Source organism: Malaya genurostris, chromosome 2 (genome assembly GCF_030247185.1).
Source record: "Malaya genurostris strain Urasoe2022 chromosome 2, Malgen_1.1, whole genome shotgun sequence".
In the NCBI taxonomy this organism is placed as follows: Eukaryota; Metazoa; Arthropoda; class Insecta; order Diptera; family Culicidae; genus Malaya; species Malaya genurostris.
In genome coordinates this window covers 314,018,539-314,044,297 of record NC_080571.1, presented here as the reverse complement: position 1 = coordinate 314,044,297, position 25,759 = coordinate 314,018,539, and the positions used below count along the sequence as shown (strand labels likewise).

The window sequence follows — 25,759 nt, the reverse complement described above, 5'->3', positions numbered from 1 at the left end:
AATATAGAACCATTAGATGTAATGTCACATAATATTATAAGCAAATTCCGACAAAAATCGATGCAATCTTCAATTGAATCGATTCGCTCTCTGTATTAGTTAGTAAGTTAGTATATAAGTTCCTTTTCCCCATTACACAATACAAGTAGGTTTAGAATTTTCCCTACACAAAAATCTCAGAATTGCGGAAGCAAATGATGTCTTCATGGTAATAACCAAATCATATATATATATATATATATATATATATATATATATATATATATATATATATATATATATATATATATATATATATATATATATATATATATATATATATATATATATATATATATATATATATATATATATATATATATATATATATAACAGGGCTGAAAAGTCACCACTTGTGGCTGAACACCCAATTTAAATCTTAATAATTTAATTTTAACTCATATTCCAATAAATAGTTATTAAAAAAAAAAAAAAAAAGTCGCACAAGCTCCGCCTCTTACGCTTTTCAGGTTACATAGCAGTTATAATGCACGTTGCAAAGTCTTCTACTTGTTCCATGAATTTGAGTCATATAAGTTACTGTCATTGAAGTGTAATAACGTGTGCTACTTGGGAATGCCGAAGTTTTTTAATAGAAATACATGTTGATTGTAAGTGATAGGTTTAGCCATTTTCCACATCTTCATAACTAGTACAGTGCTACTGACAGTCGGAAGAAGCCAAATCCGGGGTGTATGATGAGTGTGGAGAAAGTTCTCGTCGGAATTTAGATCTTCTTGATCTTCTTGAACACTTCCATTGTATGTGGGGGGAGGGCGTTCTCGTACTGTAATATGACTTTCTCATGTCTTATGGAGTGTTCTGGTCGTTTTTAGAGTAATGCTTGCATCAATTACATCATTTTCTATCGGTTGCGATTAGTATTTACAGCTTTCCCTGGCTTGAGAATCTCTTTGTACAGGACACCGTTTTGATCCTACCACCATTGTCTTTTCGAAACGATTAGGTTTCGCAGTTGAAGTCAAAGATTGGCCAGGGTCGATCCTTGATTTTCTGTGCTTGGGACTCTCAAAATAAATCCATTTCTCTTCTATCGTCTGGGTGCAGAAAACTCTATCATTCAGCTCTTGAGAAGCCCATTTTCCCTCTTCTGAATTTCTCCCATAAAGTGTAGATAATCAGAAATGGTTTTTCGACAAAAACTTCCCACTCCATTACTTTGTTTTTGGATTGTATGTATTAACACTTCCCGCATATCCTTATTAGTTGGTAAGTATTTAGACATATTCACGTTACCTCATATATCTGACACTAACTGATGTTACAGTTAGTACTAAAATCAAAATTTGATAAATGAAATCGTGGATACGTACGTGTGACTTTGTGTACCCAACAAGAAGGAGCACTAATATCATACGCAAATGTTCAAAAGTGAATGAGGGCCAAGTGCCCATTGGACTTACGTCAAGTGCAAGGATTGAGCTTTATTTGACTTTAATATGTTTGAAACTGTTCTACAATAGTAATCTAATGTTATCTCAAACGACGGTTGTAGTGTACAAATAAGTTTTTATTGATTTACAAAAAAAATCGATGATAGAATTAAATCTTATCTCAAAATCTTGTAACTATATTCATACTACATTGTCATTAGTTTCCAACATGGTGAGCTTCAAATCGCTAAAACATAAATAATAAACTTTATTTGAGCTTGGATTACATCGCAAAAAAAACAACAAATAGTTTTTGTTTCCCTTGGATCAAAAGTTACCTAGTATAAAAATTAGCACATTTGATTGGAACTCTCGTGTCACTATGACAGAAATATTGAACATTTTTTACACAAGTTTCTCTATTATATAGGTTTTTGCGGACCGAAAGAAACGTATTCGCTAAGATTACATCACGTCATACCAAAATATTGTGGTAATTTTCTTTCATTAAACTGTCGTACTTACGATCCCAAATATTTCCTTGCTAGTATCGGACTACTCGGATAACTTTTCATCACCGGCATCAGGTCATCAGTCTCCTTCATGAATCCGTAAGGTGGAGTTTTCGTTGTTCCATTCATGCTGACAAAAGTACCTCGAATTTTATCTTGATCGTGTCTTTTCTCCATTGTGTGTACTCAAAGTGAAACAAAAACTACAACACTATCGGTCATTGTCATACAGAACTACACTTTTCCATCTTCCGAAAGAACAACACGTGAACATACAGGTGAACAGCGATCACGAGATGAACCGAATAAGATCTTCAATGGTCCATGCTAGTCAATGTACTGCCGCACCCTACAACGTTGATCGGGATTTAGACAAGATATTTTCCATGATTTGTGACAGAATACAACAAGATACCGAAGATAGGACAAAAAGTATATAACCGCACAATAACTAACAAACACCACATTCAAGCAGATGATAATCTCTAAAGAAAACAAATTATTGTAAGTGCGATACAGAATTTGCCAACAATCGAGATCAACTTGCCAGGGATATAAATAAACGTTTCTTATCTGGCTTTAATACAGGTGTGTTGGTAAAGTACATGCGGGATCAGTCATTTTATGTGATGTGGATTAGGTGCTCGTAGATTGATGCGGTTCTCCTTTCTATGGGCACCGTAGAGGAATTTGGCGCCAGATCGAACACATGCTAATTTCAGAAGCTGATTTCGCGAACGGAGTAGAACATTTTCACAAGTTGATTTGGTTGATTGGTAAGGTTTTCTCATATCGTCTTCTTCTGATTTTGTAAGTCAGTGAAATGTGAAATCACGTCACCAAAATTATCATATTACCTTGCGCAATCCAGTGGAAATAAGATCTGTTTCACGAAACAGCAAACCAGAACTTAACCTTACGTATAAATAGTAAATAATAGTTCAAATATTTTGACAATCGCCAGCTGCTTTATTTAATACTTTGTTTAGTGTAACTGATCAAATTATGTGCAATATGATAAAAGCATTGCCTCGAGAGCTTGAACAAATAGTTTCGAAAAACATTTGCAAGATCTGTTAGGAACGATGTTTTGACAAGTTAATATGTGACAATAATATTTCATACTGACATTCGGTTGCTATGTCACGATGTATCTTGACATCAGTGATAATTAGGATAATTCATTTAAAATATGGACACATTTTTTTTTCGTGAACCGCGAAAAAAATTCTCAACACGGTAGCTAATTACATCATCAAATCATAAATCAAGATGCGATATGACGAACATTTTTATTTTTTTATTATCTTGTCGAATGACGGCTATTCACCTCATTATGATAAACTTTTTATCTCTGCCGTCGGAAACACAATAAACTTTAACATGGCTATTGTACCAATAGTCACCTCATTAGTAGCGTCGCCATGCTATGATGCCGATTACTCGATTTTCAACGAATTGTGATTAAATCTAATACAATATCTTCAATTCGGCTCTAAGAAGAAGTACGCATGAAAAATAGTTCGACGATTGTGCGATGCTGCTGTTAGAGCCACGGGAAGCGAATGCAACCTGTTTTCATCTTATTCTTAGAGCCGAAGGATCGGTTTGAGTATATTAGCTGACTACTGGAGCTGAGATTCGGAATTCAAAATTGACAGTATTGGACAAGAGAATATGAGATTCAACTGAACAAAACTTTCAGTTCAACGTAAATTTTATTATTTTCTCGATGATGGGAAAGGCTATTACATTCGCTGATTATAATAACTATGAAATGAAATGAAGATTTTTTTGTAAGTAGTCACAGTAGCAGTCCCTTGCTTCAAAAGCAGTTCAACTTGCTATAACAAATGGTTTTCGTATATGAAATGGCTAATGGAGGTGAGATAAAGGGGTACCATTACCATACTTTTATCTCTTCTATTGGTCGATCTATTAGTCTCTGAGCTGAAGCTGACAGATCATCTCATCCATCAAGTCCCACGCGACACAACCTCACAAAAAAAAACTGGATGAACATTATTTGGATGCTATCAGTAGTTTGCTCACATGTTCAGTTTATATTTTTTATTCAATTTCACAATTTTCCATCTTGTTCCACAGTATTCTATGGTACACAAACCACCAATAAACGTCAAGGATGAACTTGATCTACCGTTCATCTGCTGTCATCGCGTGAAACCCAATTGGAATACGTTCACTCCACTTATCTACCACTTCATACTGGTAATAAGGGCCGGTAGTATGAAAATGAAACATAAAACAGAGCTCAATAAAAAATAAATAAAACAGATCTCAGTTAAGCCCTGTCGGACTCTCCAACCCCAAATGTTTGGATCTTGGATCTCATTCAAGTCGTTCCATATCTCATTCATTGAGTTTATTTGTAACACATATTTATATTCAATTCTAATTGATTGTATGTGATAATGATTGCAATACCGTCAAGCCCACCAACCATGGGAGGGATATTCATCACTGTTTCAAAAAAGATTTGATTTGAAACGGGAAATAAAACACTAATCAAAAAAATTGGATCAGAAAATACTATCATTTTTTTTAAAGAGCTACAATTTTAAATTCATAACAAAGCCATCCTCCAACACGACAATGCTCGGCCTCACGTCGCAAAAGTGGTCAAAAAGTACCTGGAAACGCTGAAATGGGAAGTCTTGCCCAGATGTCGCCCCTTCTGACTTCACCTATTCCGTTCGATGGCACATTGTTGGCCTGGCAGATCAACATTTTCAATCCTTCGAAGAGTTGGAAAAATGGATTACTTCATGGATAGCGTCAAAAGAGAACTCCTTTTTTCGAGCCGGGATCCGAAAATTGCCGGAAAGATGGGAGCAAGTTGTCGGACAATATTTTGATTAATACATCTGTAAGCACTTTTTCGCAATAAAGCTTTTAATTTTGGAAAAAAAACGGCGGAAGCAAAGTTGTACACCTGATATTTAGACATGAGTTACAAAGAACCCGGATTTTTAATGATTTTGTTTGTTTACTTGTTTAAATAATTGGTTTGCTGTATATCACAAATAGCTGTAGAATATAAATTTTGTTCAACAGTGTTCCCTTCACCAGTGAAATAAGGAATATGCAAAAGTAGTTTTTTTTATGAGTTTAATTTCAATCATTTTGATTTAAATTGGGTGTTCAGCCACAAGTTGTGACTTTTAGCCCTATTATATTATATACATATATTACCATTATTATCATTAAGGTGAAATGTAGCGGAATGCGTGAATCGCGTTTTCGATCAATTATTCAAAAACTAGACCGATTTTTTAAAAACCAAAAACTTAAGTTTTCGAAATCAAATTTATCACAACTAAGTATTCTTATAATTTTGAAATTCTGCTTTGCCGAGCCGTAATTGGTTTTTGAACTGTATAAACGGTTACTGTTCCGTTCCACGGGGATAGTTTTAGAACTGAAAAGTAGTGTTTGTAGCAGAATTTCACAAAGAATCTGAAAATGCAACTCAAAATTATAAAATTTTGGCCGAAACAACCGAAATTTGAAAAAGTTTACATAAACTTTTCCGCATTTTTTATTGCTTGCGCGCTGCTGAAATGCACGATGCATTATATTGTGAGCAAAAATTACATATCAAATAATGACGCGAATTTATGCAGCATTGGGTTTTGTGTTGAAATCAAAACGAGTTGAATACAATAAAATGGGTATTGAAAGAAATCGTTTATTTTCTAAGTAACTGTCATTTATAATGCTAAAAATGTCCAACTCTGTTGAGCTCAATGCATTGATGTTGTTGAAGCAATAATGCTTGGCTGTGTAATATCATATAATATGTATTATTTAAGATTGTTGCAATTGTTATAATAAAACTAAAACTTCAACTTTGGCAGGCTACTGAATGAAATGAATACAAGCCATGTATTATCGTTTATGTAGAATTTTTGAAAATATAACTTCTATAAAACCTGTGATACAAACAATGTGGCCTGGTGAACTACTGGCAAAGATATCGAAAATACTTGAATGTTCTCTTGTCTTTAATCGTTCTTCTGAAGGAGAATCCATGCTTGCCACTAAACTCAGGTATACATGGTTAGCAAGTTAGTCAATATATATACATATAACCTCATGTTAGTTATTAATAATTACTCATGATTCATAGCTCTAGTAATTACTAAAAATAACGTTTGAATTAGCATATATTCAAAATGTGAAGGATTCAAAAAATTTTGAATTACGTCCAATCTTTTGTACAAGCCAATATAACGAGAGGTAAGCCCACTGCGCTCAATCACTGAAAAAAGTTCTAATTTCTTTGTATCAGTTTTTCTTGTTATGCTTTGTGCGACGGTTCGTTCAACTGAAGCGGATAAAATTTTGCGCGCATTTAATAACGCTACATTTCACCTTAAGGTGACCATGGAAGCGAGCCACAAATGGCAACCAAGAAACCGCCTACCTTCCCACTCCACCTTCCGCTTTTTTGCCCTGCTCTTGATGTAAACAAACCATGAAACACATTTTTTCTACGCGTAGGGCTAAATATGCTGCGTAGAATTGCTACTGCAAGTTGGTGACATAATCACTCATCGTATTGATATATGTTTACGATAAACGATCAACTCTGAAGAATGATTTGTGCAAAACTTTTTCGGACCTTCATTAAAAGGTTTCGTTTTAGAATGTTATTATTTTTCACTCACCTCAAGATTTCAACTGCTTTTTATAGCTCTGTGACATAAGTAAGCTTTCTGAAACACTTTTGAGTTGGTCTTCACTGGTGAATTTATCATCTGCTCTGAACATTTTATTATAAAACCTTTGAATAACTCACAGTTCTGGTTTTGAAAATTTTCCGAAAATCCACGATAAAAAGTTTGCCGGCCTGCTTTAGTATTGGTAATACCAACCTTTTATATTGGCAGTGATGCCATACATAAATAGAGAAAAAAAAACCTTGCAATGCACTAAAAATGGCAATATTTTTAGTTAGTCGCACATTGATATAGTTAAAATTACGGATCAAAACTACTTTCGTACGTCACCATGTAAAATTTCAATAATTAAATAAAAACAATAACATTTGCCTAATTTCCATTTCAAATACTGCTTCCCCTCCTAGTTATCCGCAACCCTGTTGTCTTATTTACCGTCGCTATGGAATGCAAAAAATAAACAAACAGTTCAAGTATTGCAATCTTTTCGAAATGCCTCGTCCATATAAGAAGAAGAAAGCAGCGCTCATTCGCGAAAATCAATCGAAAAATAGATGGACTACGTTGATAGAGTGTGTTTTGGGTAGCGAGTATGTGCATCAGTTCAAACAGTGGAAGAACTGCCTGAAGTGCCGGTTCAAAACAATACCACAGAATTTAGAAACTGTACTTGAACCAATAATTTGGTATCAAAACGTAAAGTTCTAAAATATTTTCGTCAATACATATGAAATTATATCTTCAAATTTGCATGATAAATCTTTTCAGAGCAAATAGCCGATTTATCATCAAGCCCTCTCGTCAAGTGCCACTTGACTGTTCTCTGGGTGAATTCGAAAACGATGATGTTGTCGACAAAATGGAAAATGTAGAATTTGTTGGTTTATATTTTTTGAATATGTGAGCTTCATATTCAAAAATTAAAATTAATACAAAAAGCCATTGCAACAGAGTTTGTTCTGATTTCGTGTGGTGTTACTATACTTAATCCATCAATGTAACAGAAAAATGCCAAGAACCAAACGAAGGCAAATAGTAAACTATCTTCTTTGGCACAATCATTATATTCTCATGATTGCAATTTGTTAACTCCAGAATGAGCATGAAGATGAGATAAGTCCACTCTATTCTGCTAGGTGATTTGAATAATTTCAATGTTTACATTTTGTTCTTGCAACTGTATTCCTTTCAGCACACACATATTATTATTTCATTCCTCTACTCATAAATACTATTTCTATATGAAAAATTATTGTTTCACCAATACTTTTACATTTATTTAACTTAGCTTCTGTCCACGGTCACCTTAAGACTTCATTTGCTTCCGCAATTCTGTGATTTTTTGTGTAGGGAAAATAGGAAACCTACTTGTATTGTGTAATGGGAACTTTTACACTAACTTACTAACAAATACAGAGAGCGAATCGATTCTATATAAAATTGCATCGATTTTTGTCGGAATTTGCTTATAATATTATGTGACATTACATCTAATGGTTCTATATTTGTGAGTCTGTGTAACTCATTTGTACTAAACCAGGGAAGATGCTTCAAAATCATTTTCAGAATTTTATTCTGAATCCTTTGAAGCGTTTTCTTCCTGGTGGAACAATAACTTAACCAAATTGGTAATGCATAAAGCATGGCGGGTCGGAAAATGTGTTTATAAATTAATAATTCGTTCTTTAGACAGAGCTTAGAATTTCTGTTTATAAGAGGATATAAACAGTTGATACATTTATTACACTTTGCCAATGTGATCCTTGAAAGTGAGTTTTTGTCATACGTCAATATTTTGCTTGATCAGACCATATCAATTTGATAATGTGATTATTATTTGGTTTAAGAAAAGAAGCTCTTGGCTTATGAGGAAAAAAAAATTGATGGAGTTTTAGCTGCATTAGGTGCAATTTTCCATTTTGACAGATAATTACTGAAAATATTTAAGCTTCTTTGTAGGCGACTAAAGATCACTTCTAGATTTCTACCTGTGGCTAACAGACTTGTGTCGTCACAGAATAGCAATTTCTGTCAACCAACGAGTAGATTTGGACGATCAGAAGTGAAAATATTATACAAGATTGGAGCTACGCTACGAACCTTGCGGAACACCTTCTCGTACGGCAATTCAGATTTACAATTCTGATAGCTAACCTGAAGAGTGCGATCAGTTAAATAATTTTGAATCATTTCGATCGAATGAATAGGAAACTGGAAATCAAACATTTTTGCTATTAAACCTTTGTGCCAAACACTGTCGAATGCTTTTTCTATGTCTCCAGAGAAGCAACTCCAGTGGATAACCCAGAAGATTTATTTGTTTTTATCATGTTCGTTACTCTTACAAGTTGATGAGTAGTTGAATGTTCATGACGAAATTCATACTGCTCTGGTAAAAAAATGAATTATCTTGTTAAGAATGGATAGAAGAAAGTAAACTTATTTATTGATAACTTAATGTTTCTGCTGGGTTTTTACAGGTTTGAGGATGTGCAAGACTATGTGAAGACTATTTTTTATCATTTCTTAGCGGACCAACGATTCAATATTTTCAGAATTAATACTTCTGTTTAATGAATTGAAAAGTAGGAGAGCTTCGAATTTTTCGATAATGGGTTGAACATGTTAGCATCAGTTGGAAACAAAATTCATATCAATTTACTATTGTTTACAGATTTAAAAAAGGAACAATTTCAAACACTTTGAAAAAGAAACTCGTTATAATATTTAGTAGCATTATCATGAAACGAAGGAAAACAAGTGTTTCGTAAATATCCATCAGAATGTCATATGAGGATAATTACAGAAAACTTCCGTTTAATCATCATCAGACTCTACATCCGAACTCAAACTGGACCATCATATCGCACCACGCATCACGAATTTGTTGTTAAGGTAAGCTTCCACGAATTGACGAATTAAGCGACCTACATTTAAATCTACTGAGAACCGCGAGCAAAGCTGACCGTGGGCCACAAATTTATTAAAGCCGGTTCTGGCATAGCAGCGAAATTGTTCTTCCAGAAAAGAAACACTTACTCTCGCTCACGCGCTCGTCATTTGCGGGAGGTAAATTGTCCTCGCATTATGGACAGTCCGACCAGCTCGACAAAATGCTGCGGATTTCAGCACTTAGTATTCAAATGAAGCCCGCACTGTTGTCAATTGAGGAAATTGTCATCAGAGTAGTTCAGTTCAGTTCGCTATTTAACCGACCGACGGACAAACTAGCTAGCTAGCTAGCTGCTGGACAGGCCTTACGGGTTGAGGCACGGTAGTCCGTCTGTCATCACCGCCACCACGTCACATGTGCTAATGTATATAACCGTATACGGTTTATGATTATGGATTATCATCGGCAAATATAGTACATGCCTGAAGCTTCGCTATCAAATTGTACATTTTGCGCTGAAAACGAGACACAATTGCAATGCTGCACACCTTCTGCGTCTCGAATGCACGTACCGGTAGTTACGCAAGAGTTTACCCTGAAATGAAGTGTACATTCCAGTGATCACCAACAATAATCGCCAGCAAATGAATAATTCAACATTCAAACAAATTTTTCACTTTCACAAGAAAAAAACGTGTTGAATTCGGATGACATGTTATAAATAAGACTGCACCACGTAAATATCCAAAAACCAACTTTTTCTCAGCACTGAAAGTATTATGAAAATAGCAATTGAAGAAATAAAAAGATAACATTCGATCAACTGAATAACAGCTAAGAGTATAACTTTACTTAGTTTAGTAGCTCAAGAGCAGATTGATAAGATTCTAATCCGGTTTTGTTAGTGCCGGCCGGCGTAGTTGAGTCAATCTGGAAATATATCACCACAATAAAAGTACTAACATGAACCGGATCTAATAGTAACGTTGCGGTCGTAGTATAATCAGATAATAATGTACTTGTTCTATATAAAAACTAGAAATATCTGGACGCAAAATCTTACGCAGATATTTTTTTTTGTCTCGGCAAATCATTCGTCCAATCCATAATTAATTGATTTTAGTGATAAAGATATTGGAAACTCTGTCGTTCGGGTTTTTTTTTTGATTATCAATCAAAAACTTCATTTGCTTTTAATCTTTTCTAAAGTTGCTTGAAAATCTTTGTATACTTGTATCTGAAAATACGTGTCGTAATGAATGAAACTAACGATAATTTCTTTATAATTAAATTATCAGTATGAACATCACGAAAACGGTCAAGCAATCTGAAAGGGTGAGGTCGAAATCATGTAAATTCTAGTAGATTTTTTTACAGTTGTGTGAAAGATACTCAGTTCGAATTTCGCACAGCTCTTAGAAAAGATTTGATAATTGTTTTTTTTCTCCTAGTCGAATACTAGAGAGCGGACGACCAGGTATCTTTAAGTGGTGGCCCGTCAGCGGGGACTAGTCTTGCTGGTGGAAGTTCTACAAAGCAAAACAATTGTGCAATCGCCATGAAGTATTAATGTTATAAAGGGTGCTTTTTAAGAGCTTGCTGATTTAAAATTCAAATAAAACACATACCAAATTAAAAAATGGCCATTTTTTATTTGGTTGATAATTTCTTGGCATTTAACATTTAAATATGAATTCGGGCATATGGCCGCCACAACTATTTTTAACAAAGGTCATTCTGGAGGTCCAACTTTCGACCACTTTTTCAAGTATTTGAGGGCGTATTTAGGCTGACACGTTGAATATTGGTTTCCAAAGCATGAATCGTTTATCCACATAAACCAATTACTTCACGTATTCAATCGACTGGCGCCATTGCAGCACACAAACGCGGAGACCAATTCACCGTTCCATTTCTCGTAATATTGTATGACAAGTGGCACCATCCTGTTGAATCATGGTTCTGTATCGATTTCCATTCATAGTAACGGCCTGAACGACAATATTTTCTTCAGTATTCTTCCTTGGCATCCAAAAGAGTGAATGTATAGACCGAAATTTGGTAATTACGTTCTTTATGGAGACCACCACCAGATGGACGATGATGTGCACCATAAAATTCACGAAGTGATCTATAAACAATTTTAATTGAACACTGATTTTGAAAATTAATTTTGACGATTTGGACATTGTTCTGGAGTTCATGACCTGTTCATGATGATTTACTAAACAATACTGAGTAGAGACATAACTTTACACTGTCTAAACAACTTCCTGTCAATAGTGTAATCCCGAATGAATAAACGAATCTCCTAAAAAAACACCCGTTATATGTTTATTTAATGGGTGTGAAAGGAGCAGACAAGAAAGGATAAAATAGGAAGAGATAAAGTGCAGCAAACTTCATAATTAAAAAAATCCTTCCCAAAATCGAATCGAGTTCCGATGTTTCAAATAATCAAGTTATCAATCTTGGATATTTTATACAATTTGAGACTCATTTGGAAGTCTATTTAGTCATTAATCAAAATTTTAGGACACATCGAAGACTCGTTTGAAAGCTGTAATTATTTTTATTTGGGTTATGTAGGTTTCAACCTTGTGAGAATCGAACCCAGGCCCGTCCCCCGAAAGCTACTATTATGTAATTACACTGGCGTATCTAGGGGGGGTAGTTGGCGAATTGGACATTCGCCCCGGGCGCAACTATTTTAGCGGGCGGCAAAGTAATCATTGGGACCTTTTTTGGCACACCCAAGTTCCGCCCAGCTTTCCGAAGATGAAGTTCAACTTTGTTTTTTTTTGCTCACTAAACCAAAACCAACGATGGGGCGGCAAATCTCTTATTTTGCCCCGGGCGCCAAATTTCCTCGGTACGCCACTGTGTAATTAATCACGTTTCAAAAACAAATGGCTTATACTTCAAAATTAATCAAATACTAAAACAATGTAGTTATTTTAGTGACGTAACGAAAAACTGTACTTTTGCTGGAATCGAATAGAATACATTTCCGGTTTTGGAAGCATAATCGAATAAATGATGTGATTGACAAAGCGTTACTTTTTACCTTATTTTTATAAATATAACAAATAGGTATGAATTCGCTCAAACTTTAGAAAAATTTTCTAAAAAAAGGGCCGAATGTCATATCCCAATCGATTCAGCTCGACGAACTGAGCAAATGTCCGTATGTGTATGTGTCTGTATGTGTGTTGTCAACTACGAGGTCGAGATCTCAGAGATGGCTGGACCGATTTTGATCAAACTAGGTCTCCCCGTCACCCTGAACGCTATTGAATGGTTTTGAGATCGGATGTTTACTTTTTGAGTTATACGAAGTTTTATGTCAAAATTTTCAGTTTTTTGACATTTGACCTTGAAAACAGAATATGTTTCCAGGCATAGATTATGATTTCTCAAAGATGTTTATACTGATTTTCAAACATGCGAAATAAATGACAAAAGACAAAAGAAAAAATTAATTAATATTATCCAATTCTGACTTCCGATTCTGGAATTGTAGGATGATGAATTTTTTAAATTCAAGCCGGTATAGAAAATGACAATCCCGAGAAGCTTAAAAGTTGGACTCAAAACTATTGCAATTTATTCGTCATGTGGCGAATCGGTTTGGGTTATGTTGGTTCCTGAATACCGGCCCTGGAATTGCCTTAAATTTCCGTAAACCCTAAGTGGAACTTACTCCGACATATCATGGAATGTTCAATCGATTGTCACACTTTTAGATTCAAATTCGATCCGATTTGCAGTTTCGATATTACAGAGTAATGAGTGAATAAATTCTCAAATTGCCGCTTAATTCGACGGCCATTAAAATAATGTCATGAGAACTGAAACACCGAAGAATATTCATGCAAAAACACATGCGGATTGATGAAAAAAGGTATCATCTCACTGCTAGGAGGATTAAGCACGTTTTTCTATCCGAAATTGCTACGATATGATAGGGACTAAATCATGTTCAAACGGTTCATGGCGGCAACTTTCCATTCCAAGTAAATAATTCAAGTGCCCTGTCCGATTCAGACAATATCTGATGCGATTGGAAGCTAAAATTTGGTCTCGGATGAAGTGTAATTTGATCATGGCAGAAAATTTCGGTTTTCCGGTGCCGATTTTTTTCATTTTCAACGGGAACGGGTCGGATTCGGGTTAAAGAGTTTTGTCAGGTTTCATTTTTTCTGTTTTGGGTCGGGTACGGGTGAAGATTTTTATTTTTTATCGGGCACGGAACGGGTTCGGATTCGAAAAAAAAAATTGAATTCGGGTTCGGGTCTTGTACGGATAAAAGTTTTTTATTTGATTTTGTTCAGAGAAAAAATATGAAATTTGAAATAGAAATCAGTTGAATCGAATAGAAGATTGGAAACCACCATCGATATGAAACTAGATTGGAATGTATTGATTTTTCAATCAATAACATTGTATACTTAAATTAACGCATAGTTTCACTTTTAAAGCACATTAAAAAATAAAGAGCTGTGAAACAAATTTATATCTAACTTTCTGCTGCCTTTTTAACTACACATTGAGATTGAAGTTTACATCTCTCGAAGCGGAAAAGATCGCCATAACCCTTCCAAATTTGATAGACATTGTTAGCATTCAAAGAAGCCTAAGTTTATCGAAATTCATTGTCATTCAACAAAATAAATTAAAATGTTTTGCATGATGGAAAGGATCATTCGCACAACATTTTGTAATTTTTTCGTAGAAAAATATTTAGAAATAAGTCGGTATTTTAGGACACTTCTTAAAAATCATGATTTCCGGTGTCCACTGTATCTCAGCGCAGACTAATCAGAAGTGAACAAATCAAAGCAGCATAGTTAGAGGAAAAGTTTTTTCTAGACCCCAACGTTTCTGTTTCATTTATTTTTAATTTTTTGAATTTTTGGTGGTTGTTTAAAGTGAATACTACGATTTTTTACGAAAAAATTCACCATTTTGTAGCTGCAAAAGCTCCCCAAAGTAACAAATAACGAAAAGGAAAACGTTGGGGTCTGATTTTTTATATGTAGAAAGTGTGTGCAAAATTTGAAAAAAAAATGGTTCAGTAGTTTTTTAATGACGATGGACACGGACTTTCAAAACCTGCTTTCGAGAAAAACGCGTTCAAATTTTTTTGTCTATAAAATCAATGGAAACAATTCATTATTCAAGAGAGCCCGTAGGGCCTAACATTTTCAAAAAATCATATTTTTTTCCTTTATAATTTGTTATAATCAAACATTTCAAGAATGTTTTGTCAAGTTTTTAAGTTAAACGAAGCAGAAATCTTGGTCCTGGGTGCCGAGCTCTTACTTTTCTACAGTATGAGATAAGCAAAAGTAAAGGCCCATAATTTCCAGAGTTTTGTTCCGATAGACTTGAAAATTTCACAGAATATTCTTGAAATGTTTTACTATAAGAATATAGAAAGGAAATAATAATTGATTTTTCAAAATTGTTAGACCCTACCCGTCCCTTAAGTCAGCTTCGAAATTTTAGCCGAATGTGCGATTAGTTGGTAACATCACTTATATTTTATATCTTCCGAACCTGAAGTGACAACCATTTGATTTTAGAACTTCATCTAAATTTCAATAGTAGCTTTCAAATGAGCTTAAGTGTGTGAAAATTGATTAAACCATCTCTAAGAAAATTGGATGATAAAAACTAACGCGTTTTGTCGGTTGACGCAACTCATACCATTATATCTCCGGAACCAGAAGTGACAGTCATTTGTTCCACAATTCAATAGTAACTTTCATAGGAGGATTCTTAGTGTTAGTCTAGACTTGTTAAAATCGGCTCAACCATCTCTGAGAAAACCGAGCGGTAAACAAACAACGCGTTTTTCTGTTACGTCACTTACTCAACCACTATAGCTCCGGAACCAGAAGTGACAGCCATTCGGTCATTGAACTTGAATAATGGTCCAATAGTAACATTCAAACGAGTCTAAGCTTGTTGAAATCGGTAATGCCATCTCCGAGAAAATTGAGCGACATTTTCTGATATCGTCAAGCTGAGTCGAATGGTATGTAGTACTATGGGTCTCGGAGGCTCCGTTCGAATATCGGGTTCTTCAGCCATTCTATTAGAGATAGGGAAAAATTCTTATTTCTATAGCTAGATCTCAAACGAAGCACTTTGTAAAAAAATATTTTGTGTGAATTGGCAATGCTTTTTTTCCAAAACGAAAATCGTTATTTAAATGTTGAACCTCACCCCACAATTTGGAATAAATCGATTCATTTTAACTGTCCATATAACTCAGGTTGGTATGATGTTTCGTATGCGAATTTTCAAAGGTTTGTGTTTTTATGCGAATTGTCAAAATTATGTGCTTTTATGTGAATTTTCAAAGTTACGCGTTACTCTTGTTTTGTCTCAGAAATTCTCGAAAAATTGAGATCTGGTGCAAGATCTAAAAAAAAATTCAAGTCAACTCTGCGACTTTTCAGTCAAACTTTTATTCAACATAACAGCAAATCTCGACGTTTCATAAATTAATAAGATCTGGCCACTACATATTTGTTTTTCTTTAGTTTGACGGGTTTTTATGCAAATTTTCAAAGTTACGAAAATTTTTTATGCGAATTTTCAAAGTTTAAATCGGATTTTCAAAGTTAAGAGGTTTTATGCGTATTTTCAAAGGTATGCGGATTGGTTTAAGGTACGTATCCCCCGCATAAAAATAGATTTGAGTGTACGTAGTAATACATATTTCGAATCTTCCATCAGCTTCGCAAGATATTGTCTGAAACTTGATATAAAAATAAATATATTTGATCAAAAATAAATTATATATAAAACTTTCATTACCTCAAAACGTAAACATCAGATCTTAAAAACAATCAATAGCGTGACGGGAAAACCTTTAATTTAAGACTAATTTAATAAAACATTTGCTTTTCTCGGCAATATCTAACTCTATTCGTCGAGCTGAAACGATTGGAATATGAAACATAATCCTGCAGATTTTTCAAAGTTTGAGCGTATTCTTTTCCCGTGAAGACAAAAACATTGATCATATAAGCTAATTCATAATTTTCTATTGATATGAACCGAGATCTAACAACCAGAAGATCAACAAAAATTAAAGAAAACGTGGGGCGATATGATGCCTTATGTGAATCAGAATGAATCAATATTTAGTTCTCTTCAGGGGTAAAAATGATGTATGTTAGAAGCTGTTTGCGCAATTCATTTGGAAGTGATCTGACGCTCAAGTGACGTCCCAGTGAGAATGATAAGAACAAATCAAAATATGTATGAATTCAAATGAACTTTGAATGTGAGGAATACGCAAGAATTTATACTCAAAGAGTAGGACAAGCGGTATTCGGCTTCTTATCAAATTGATTAATGCAATAACGATTTGGTCACTGTAGTATATTCTGATGTTGTAAAAAATCATAAATATGTATATATGATGCGGTAAATGCAACGTAGCTCAAGTGGTTGCGTGTCATCGTTCATCGTGTCGACATTTTTGATAATGCTGATGACAAACAATCTAGAAAGAAGACCAGTTGCTGTCATACTGGTGACAAGTATACAGATACAGTGATGCTAATTGAATAATTCTTAATATCTATTCGGTGGGATCTCATCAAGATCAAGATGTAGTTGTAAGGTATAATGTATATTGAAGTTCAAAACTTACGTTGGGGGATTGATGATGGTTAGCAGTTCGGTGGGTGAGTTTGGCACTCGCCGGATAACCATCCGGCGGCCATCCGTCGAACCGACACCAATCGAGGCAAGCGATCGTATTGAAGTCGCATCGGAGAACAACCGCGGGGTTCCTCCGGATTCACTGAAAATGTACGAACCAGTTCGTGCAAATGGTGAATTCGTATGTGCGTCGGCAATTGCTTGGCGATCGTGACCTGTTTTTTCCCGAAACAGAAAATTATTAAGCTTATTGAAGGGATTCCAGTACACTTCCAACATTTACCTACCAGAGCGTACCGATCTCAAACTATGGAATTGCTTTTGCTTGGAACCCGCGGACAGTGGAAATGCTGGACTCAACACTGAGCTTGGTCCACTAGAAGAGCTCTCCCCAATTTCAAATTTAGCTACCGCCTGATTGGATGCTGGCGTACTGGCATTATTCGGACTAGTAGGACAACTTGCGGAATTATTATTATTGGTATGACTAAGAGTGTTGGGAGAGGTGGACCCAACTGCATTTGGGCTACTCCCACTACCGAACGCACTATTCGGTTGCGCGGGTACAATGATAAATTTGCGATGATTTGACGGAAGCAGCAAAATTTTCGAGTCGTCATTTTGCACCACCACGTTGTTGTTGGTAGCTTTGTTATGATTTTTATTGTAGTTGGTGTTGATCGCATTGAAGTGCAAATCGGTGATAGCCCTCCTGTTTGGAATCGGATTTAGCGATTGTGTCTCCAGCTGATTCTGCTGATCTTGTGGGTGCTCCATAATGGATCGTGGATCACATATACTCTTAGGATACGAAAAGGGAGCAGAAAACGAACGTTCTATCACAGTAGCTTTTGGTGTGTTAGGTAATATCAAGCGAACCGTCAACGGCAGCAGTCATCTTTATCCTATCTGTGAGATGATTATGATTGAATATACATCTGAAACAAAAGAAGAAAGCACTTATTATCGCTTTGCATTGCGGATATAGATGTCGAAAAATATACAAGCTAACTATAGATGATCTAGAATCGACGATTAAAAATTTGTTGTTCGAAGAAATCAATAAAACATGATAAAGTACATTATGGCTCAATATTAAAATCAGCGTTTCAGTGTAAGAAATATTGTCAAGATAAAATTAACATTGTTGACTACAGAATGGTTCTTTTTTTAATCGCAGACCTTCTCGTTCGGTTCGTCAAACACAAATAAACAAATTGTTTACCTAAGTCATACACAGACACACTAGTTGACAAATGCAAATGCACAAGTGAATTTTGTTCACGAACGGAAAAATGTTTCTAACACGGAAAAGCTAGCGATCGCAAAACAACAAAAAATATTAGTTGTTTTTTCTGAATTTAATTGGTTGAACTTCAGTACAACTAATCGATTGTTGTTTTAACTAAACTGTCATTTTTGATTTATCATGCTGGCAGTTAAGCAATGACACCCGCAATGACGCACATCTCAAGCGAGTAATGAAACGTTGCAGTTGAGCAATGGCATACACTCTAAGAAGAAAATGAAATGTTTAAATGAGGTGTCGCTCGTGCGACTGAGCAATGACACAATCCCAGCAAAGTTACCTGTATGCATGAACGCTAAAAATGTCTCAGTTGTTTTAACCATATATTTAGTTATTTGAACTTAAGATGCCTATTGCAATAAATATTTTTTACTGCTAGTCTCTTCAGGGAGCAGAATCGTTCAAAATGTTGCCTAAGTAGCTGCTTATAGCTTTATCACTAAGCTCACAGATGATTATAAAAATATTGCTGATAAGTCTAATGCTATAGATGCACTTTTAAGAAAATACTAATAGTACCACTTCACTTTTGCATGAAATGTTTTTATTTACATTGACATAAACTGTCCGAAAATACATTACTCGCTGATGAAATTAAAACATTTATGTAATAGGAATATCTAATTAATACATGGAAAACATGGTATTAATTTCTGATGAAATATACAGGATTTTTGTTCTGCGTTTCTCTGTCTTCGTTCTCCGCCAAGTGACAGCGTTTGAATACAGCTTTTTTTTTACCTGAATGGTTATGACAAAATCAACAAATATGTTAGTCAAATCAACAACATTTTAGTTGAAACAACCAGGTCGTGAAACAACAATTGCAATATTGTAATTTTGTGATCTGCGGGTTCTCCGTGCGAATGTCATACATCATTAGACTTAGCTCGACGAACTGAGCAAATGTCTGTGCGGGTATGTATGTATGGCTGTGCGTATGTGATAAATAATGTCACTCGACTACAGGTTCCGGAAATACAGGATGGCATGCACCACAAAAAAATGAAAAAAAAATTGTCATTCACTTTTCTCAGACATGGCTGAACAAAATTTCAGAAACTTAGATTCAAACGTAAGGTCTTATAGTCTCATAGGTTGCTACTGAATTTTATCCCGATCCAAGCTCCGGTTCCGGTTCCGGAATTACAAGGCAATATGTGCAAATCTATGAGAAAATGCGCACTCAATATTCCTCGGAAATTTCTAAACCAACTTTCACAAACTAAGATGCAAATGAAAGGTCTCAAAATTCTTCAAAAATCCAAGCAAAGTTGATCCAGACCCGACTTTTGGTTTCGGTATTACAGCGCGATAAATGAGAAATGTTCAAATTCATGAAAAAAATTTCAAAAGTGATGGCGAAACGAGGTGCAAATTCTTATAAAATTTACTGGTAAATTCATTTTGTTGGCAGACCTTGTTAGTTAGTGAATATATAAATTTACTGTGTGACTACAAGACCCCGGTTTCCGCTTCCGAACGCACCGGTAATAGTGAAGAAAAGCTCCAAAAACGGAAAAAAAGATGTACTTGATTTTATCCGGGATTGCTGAACCGATTTTATAAACATAGATTCATATGAAAGATCCGACTTCCGGTTCTGGAATTACAGGGTGATATGTGCAAAAAAATATTTTAAATATGCACTCAATTTTCTCAGAGATGGTTGAACTGATTTTCACAAACTAACACAAACAAATATTTAAATGAAAACGATCGATAGAACGATATTTATCTTGATACGAAATCCGCTTCCGGAATCACAGAGCGATAAAAACCATTTTCTTGAATATTTCTATATTCAAGGCGACGTAAAAGCAAATAATGTCCTTCAAACTAGCCACATAATTCTTATATTATGTGTGTGTTTTGTTAGTTGATACACAGATAAAAATATTTTGTGAATTAACATTTTTTTCATGCACATATTCGGAGTAGCAAATTAAACATAAAGTTACTTTACAATTCGCAAAACTGAGCCTTTATTGAAAGATACAGTTCTATTAATTGAAAATTCAATGCAATTCGATTAAGTTTTGCATCGATTACATCCGGAATTACAGGGTGAAGTATTCTTAAAATTTTATGCCATCATTTAGAGCGACGATGCAATATACGGAGGAAATTGTACTAAATTTGTCACAAAACTGTTTCAAAATTTATTTTTAGTTGCTGACCAAACGAATCGATTTCGATTGTATCGGTTTCTAGTTTCTCCGGAAGGATCAGAAATAGTGGTCAAAAGCTTCGAAAACGAAACTGACTTCAATTTTTTATAGAGGCCTTAAATGGTTAGGTTCAAATGAAATGTTTTTCGGTTCAACAAGCAGTAATTTTGTGCGTGGTTGTGGATTTTTTAAACAACTCGTGTTTCGGGTCGGATAAGCAGCTACTGAATTGTATTCGGATCCAACTTCCGATTCCGAAATTACAGAGTGAAGTATGTTTAAAAATACCAACAATTATTTGGAGCGATGATGCAAAAAGCGAAAAAATTCTTCGAAATATGGCTCAAAACTGGTTACAAGTTGTATTTTATTTGGTTATTGAACAAACCGGCTATGTCAGATTTATTTCCCGGCTTCGGAAGCCGGGAATAATGGTCGAATTCAACGAAAACGGATCTGACTTCATTATTTTGTTTATTCAAGATTTAATGAAATGTTTTTTCATTATCCCTTAGTAATATTTATTAAAATGTGTGTATTATGAAGAAGATATCATCACGCAACTATGAGGATTAAAACAGGCTCTTCTCTATTTTTCAAAGATCCAGAACATTGAAAAACATCAATTGTTTTCAATGGGGACGGGTATAGCGTGGCCTTTCACACAGCCTGCCTGGGTTCGATTCCAAACCCCGCACATAGGGTCAGAAAGTTTTTCTGTCCCGAAGAGGTGAATGACATTAATGTTAAAGCCTCTATAATAGAACCAAAAAAAAATTGTTTTCAAAAATTGTATAAATTAATTATGAAAAGAAAACTTCTCGTAATTTTTATAAAATAAGTTTAAGTTTGTTGTATTATATGTGATCTGTAAAAGTTTGTTTATTTGTTAATTTGTTTACTTAGGAGCAGGGAAAAGCACACTGGAGTTAGTTTCTGTAAAACTTGCTCTCCAACAGGCATAAAACCTCCTCATCTTTTGCATCAACAGATTACAATCATGCAAATGACACATTTTTCTTATACCTAATCTAATATTATTAGCACTAATTAAACTTAAAATTATATTAATACTGATTAGACTAAAAAAAACTAAATCTAACAGCAATCTGAGGAACAATTTCTTAATAACATTACGTGATAGATGGAAGTCAAATGTACTGTAACAGTGATTGAACACACGACCCGTGCTTGCAAAGGGTTCGTTAAATCCGTAATTAGTTCCAGCGCGGGGAATCCGATGAAAGGAATAGATGCGAAGATTACGACGATGAATATCTTGTTGTCACAGCTGTAAGAGCTTAGAGCAATCGATTCGTGACTGAAGAAGATCTCCAACTCAAATTATCCTTATCTAATTGTTCCTGTAAGAACTCTGAATCAGAGTAGTACAGTCCTATTTTCACTATCATTTTGCGTCCAGATAGATATGATTGAAGACAGTTACAAAATGAACCGCTGAATCTCAGCTTACTCAACTTAGAAACGTCTTGTCGAGCGAAGTGGAAACAAATTATCATGCGAAAATACAAATACAAGTTTAATTAAAAGTATGTTTATTCGAGGAAGATTTTTTTTGTCAGATCGAAAAATATAATTTTACAATAGCTTTTAGAAAAAAAAAATTGAACGTTTCTTTTGAAAAAAATTTCAATGATCAAATAGATCAAGATTATCAACACTTGAATAAAAGAAAATAGCCATTTTTTTAGGTGATTGTACGAATTCTACAAGAAAAATCACAGAGATCATTATCAAAGTATTTTTTAAATGTTATCGTTTTCGGTTAATATTCTAATTCTAAAAAAAGCATTCAACAGTTTTTTCAATTTGTTTACAGTGTCCAATTATTTTCCTTGATTTTGTCTTGAACAACATTTGTGTACAAATAACTGTTTCAGAGTTACAACGATTTGAAAACAATGCATGCAAAAATTGAATTCAGGTGTACAAGTTTGTCTCCGCCGTTTTCCGATAGGTTGCTGTATGGACTAAGGCTGGTCAAAATACATAGATGATAATGCCTTTAAAGTGAGTGTGTAGAGTGCCTAACGAATTGTCATCGCCGTTTCAGTGACAGTTGTTCTTGTTGTCGTATTATTCACGCTCGAAAATGTCTGTTTATGTACCCTGTTCTCGCTGCTCCGAGTAAAAGAACGTGTCGGAAGTAGTTTCAACGTTTTGAAAATGGTGATTTCGATGTCGAAGACAAACATGGTGGTGGAAGAGAAAAAACCTTTAAAGATAAACATCTAGAAGCATTGCTTGATGAAGATTCGTGCCAAACCCAAGAAGAGCTTGCCGAATCGTTGGGAGTGAGTCAGCAAACCATTTCAAAACGTCTCAATGCCCTGGGCATGATTCAGAAAGAAGGAAATTGGGTGCCGTACGAGTTGAAACCGAGGGACATCGAGCGCCATCTAATTATATGTGAGCAACTGCTTCAAAGACAATATCGTAAGGGGTTTTTACATCGAATCATAACCGGTAATGAAAAGTGGGTTCGATACGATAATCCTAAATGCAGAAAATCATGGGGAAAGCTCGGGCATAACCGAATATTCACAGCGCCAAGGTTATGATTTGTACCTGCAAACGCTGAAATGGGAAGTCTTGCCCCACCCGCCGTATTCCCCAGATGTCGTCCCTTCTGACTTCCACCTATTCCGTTCGATGGCACACGTCCTGGCAGATCAACATTTTCTATCCTTCGAAGAGTTGGAAAAATGGATTGCTTCATGGATAGCGTCAAAAGAGGACTCCTTTTTTCGAGCCGGGATCCGAAAATTGCCGGAAAGATGGGAGAAAGTTGTCGCTAGCGACGGAAAATACTTTGAATAATACATCTGTAAGCACTTTTTCGCAAAAAAGTTTTTAATTTTGAAAAAAAAACGGCGGAAGCAAAGTTGTACACCTGATAGAAAATTGATTGTTTGTATCAATTAGACAAATACCCAGTTTCCATTCAATTTGTGTGGTTGAAAAGCTGTCATTATTTTGGTAAGAAGGTGAAACTGAAAATAGTCAAACAAATCAATTCAAATTTAACATATGAGCAATTCTTGGAAAAGCTATCAACAATGCTGCAAGCTTATCAGCGTAATTGATGTTTCAAGTTTGTGTTGTTCGACACTCATCCATAATGTTTGCTGATAGTTCGGCTTCTCACACGACCCACTAGGGCGGCCAGAACAACGTGAGTGATAAGCAAGACATCGAAGCGGTTTGATTGATACGGTTTGCCTCCAATAATCTCATAACAGTTTTGTTTACAAACATGTCGGAGTGTACAGTGTTTAAAAATCCAACACAAATCGTAAAGATGCACTTTATAAGTCCGACCAATCAGTTATATCCGATTTGATAATGGAAATAGTTGTTTTTATAACAACATTATGCTGTATGGAAAGGTTACCAAGAAGCACAGCAAAACAGAAAATTCTGGGGTACCATTAAGATCGCCCTTGATTCCAGATAGTAGAAATCATTGCACAAATTATGCACCAACGCTAGTGAACATGACGTTGAATTTACATTACCATGACTACGACGGCTTTTGCTGATACCATGCGACATTCAATGATATCGAATAAAAACATCCAACAACACTAGAATGAAGACCTTTACCTTGAGGGCAAATGAACAAACCGGCATTGTCTGCGTCACAGGGGTCAATATGAATCCTGCGTTCCGCATACTTACACAGTCTCTGAAACCGAACGAATGGTTTATTGGTCTGCTCTTGCTGCCGATCGCGAAAAAAAAACACCCACGCAACGCGCACGGGAACTGTCACTATTCTGATGTACACATATGATGGGAGGGTATCACGTCTGCCACAACGGTGGACAGACACAATTAAGTGCCAACTGCCAGACAAACGACAGGTTGGTTTTATTCGCCATCAACCCAGTAACTGCGTTTTGTCGGTTTATTTTGAGAATGTTTCGGTAAGCATATGTTTACATACGCTACGACCGGTGACTCGGAACTCGGCTGCGGTGAACTTAAACTTGTCAACACATTAAAAACTCAAACATGATTGTTAACAGTTTTTTTAGTATGTTCCTACAAATTTATACATAGATGTTCGCAGATGTTGGAACCGAGAAATGAATAGATTCTAAAATCGATTTTTGAAGCAATGTTGTATCCTTTTATTGTTTCAAGAATGTTCTGAATCCAAAAGGTGCTGTTCTTGGAAACAATTACAAGTGGATTTACAACCGATAGTATAAAGAAAAAAGAATATCATAATGATAGGAGTCTAACGTTGACCTTTCCATTCACATTCACTGACCAACTCAAAAACCACCAGTTGTCAAACAACGACATATAATTCACTTCCACATCGAACGCTATTCAGACCATGCCATTTTTGTTATTATCTTATTTTTTGTTTGTTTGATGCTATAATTAGTGTCTGCTTGAATGACTGACTGACTGACTGACTAACTATAGTAATGGATGGCTGCCACTGTCGATAAATTTGCGTTGCTTTATAACATACAAAGTCATTGTCCCAAACCGAAAGCTCATAGTTAGTATTGCATGAAAAAGAGATGAATGGAGATGTTTGACCAGTTAAATGTTTTTAATGAAATTTTGCTTTGAATAGAAACTAACATTTTTTAAAATTATTGTGAAATAACCAGCTAATTATTTTTATTAAAAATATTGTCCATCTCTTCTTTTCTCATCATCCTAATAGCATCAGGTAATCGTGTCTGAAGAACTCTACATCTCTTGTGGCTACCACGAATTTCTGGTATATCCATACTATTATAGCACTGTTCAATCACGTTTTGTACCTTCGACCGGAACAGGTATTAATCGAAACCCGATCAGATGCACAAAAACAAAATCATAGCACAAATATATCAACAGTTGATATGTATGAAAATTTGTGTTATTTTGTGATAATTAACAAATGAAAACAGTTGAAAGTAAAAACTTATGATATCAATATAATAACAAAATCAGTTATATTGTTTTATTTTTGCTAGTCATAATAATGTTCATTAATTGAAAAAATGAGTTCTTCCGTTGCTT

General features: G+C 35.1%; 1 protein-coding gene across 3 annotated transcripts in view; it reads right to left on the bottom strand.

The window, feature by feature from the left end:
* Positions 1 to 25,759, bottom strand: part of LOC131431160 (sodium- and chloride-dependent GABA transporter ine) — a 66,784-nt gene that overhangs the window by 32,926 nt on the left and 8,099 nt on the right. The window contains exons 2-3 of one of the 3 annotated variants that reach the window (XM_058596710.1): positions 17,515 to 18,165; positions 17,217 to 17,442 (exon numbers count right to left, since the gene is read on the bottom strand). In XM_058596710.1, the coding sequence (XP_058452693.1) occupies positions 17,217 to 17,442; positions 17,515 to 18,004 (716 nt within the window). In that variant the 5' untranslated portion in view covers positions 18,005 to 18,165. Of the gene's footprint in view, positions 1 to 1,958; positions 2,272 to 17,216; positions 17,443 to 17,510; positions 18,166 to 25,759 lie in introns of those variants that run through there. The other 2 variants (XM_058596712.1, XM_058596711.1) reach the window with 2 other exon arrangements.